This window comes from Echinops telfairi, unplaced genomic scaffold, assembly GCF_000313985.2.
Source record: "Echinops telfairi isolate 266 unplaced genomic scaffold, ASM31398v2 ScPeMD7_1168;HRSCAF=1652, whole genome shotgun sequence".
Classification (NCBI taxonomy): domain Eukaryota; kingdom Metazoa; phylum Chordata; class Mammalia; order Afrosoricida; family Tenrecidae; genus Echinops; species Echinops telfairi.
The window spans coordinates 1-1,114 of NW_022105066.1; the positions used below are offsets into that span (position 1 = coordinate 1).

Consider the following 1,114-nt stretch of genomic DNA (forward strand, 5'->3'; position numbering starts at 1 on the left):
CCCCGGCTCTGGACCGTCCTCTCTCACACCACTGGCCAAAGATGTCTCCTCTCCACCCCAACCCACGGCAAGCCTGGGAGAACACGGGGCTGGACCTGCAGCCCAGGTACCAGGTGTGCAATGAGGGGCATTCTTGACCCGCCCTTCCATCTCAGCCCTGGAGAAGGAGCCCAGCAGGTCCCTGAGCTGCCCTGACTGCCAAACATGCGTGAGCCAGGACGCAGCCGCTCCACTGTCCCTGGCCCCCAGGGGGCTGGCGGAGGGCAGGGGTGGGTGTGGGCTGGAGGTCAGAGAGCAGCTGGGGTCAGAGGCAGACCCCGTGTCGGGCCCTCGCCTTGAAGCCTCTGTGAGGGGCGCACAGTGGGCACCCGACCAGGCCAGCCGCGTGACGATGTCCCCAGAGTCCCCTCAGAGACCAGGGTGGCCGGGCAGCGTAGGCCCTGGCGCTCGTCCCGGGGCGGCTGCGGTCACTTACAGTCCCCGAGGAGCTCGGCGAGACGGCCCGCAGGCGGCGGTGGCGGGGCGAGTACATCCAGTACCTCCCCTCCGAGAACTGGGCGGCGCGGGGCGGGAGGAAGAACAGAGGACAGAGGGTGAGGGGCGGCAGGAGGCCAGGGCCAGTGGGCTGGGGCCAGAGTGGAGGACGGGGTGGACACACGCAGATGGACGCGGAAGCTCACACACAACCTACAAGGAACGACCACGGACAGAAGCACACACTCAGCCTGGGCAGGGGGGTAGTGGAAGGCAGAGATGGCCCCGGGCGGTCTGGGTGGGGGCTGAGCACAGGGGGTGCCGGTTCTGGAGGCCTGAGCTCTGTGCCCTGCCCTGCACCTGGAGCGCAGGGAGCAGCCTGTTATTAGTGTCAAGCAGTAGGGGGCATGCGCTGGCAGCCGGCCCAGCAGGGGGTGGGGCTGGTGCAGGTGCCTTCTGGGGGGGGCAAGCAGTGGGGGGACAGTCTGCAGCACCCAGGGAGGCGACCTGACGGGGAGCTGCTAGGCTAGGCCACCCTGACCTTCCGGGCCTCCACTGCACCCCAGGCCTTGGCAGGCACTGTCTGCACCTGCCTCGCCCTCCTGTGCCAAGTGCACCTGCCTTTCTGTAGCTGCCACGG

At 68.6% G+C, this 1,114-nt stretch overlaps 1 protein-coding gene across 1 annotated transcript in view; it reads right to left on the minus strand.

The window, feature by feature from the left end:
- Window positions 1-475: 475 nt before the first annotated feature.
- LOC123522036 (phosphatidylinositol 4-phosphate 5-kinase type-1 gamma-like) overlaps window positions 476-1,114 on the minus strand; it is a gene marked incomplete at its 3' end in the record, with an annotated part of 4,121 nt that continues 3,482 nt past the window's right edge. Inside the window, exon 4 of the mRNA XM_045293050.1 lies at window positions 476-625. Within this exon, the coding sequence (XP_045148985.1) occupies window positions 476-625 (150 nt within the window). The remainder of the gene's footprint in view (window positions 626-1,114) is intronic.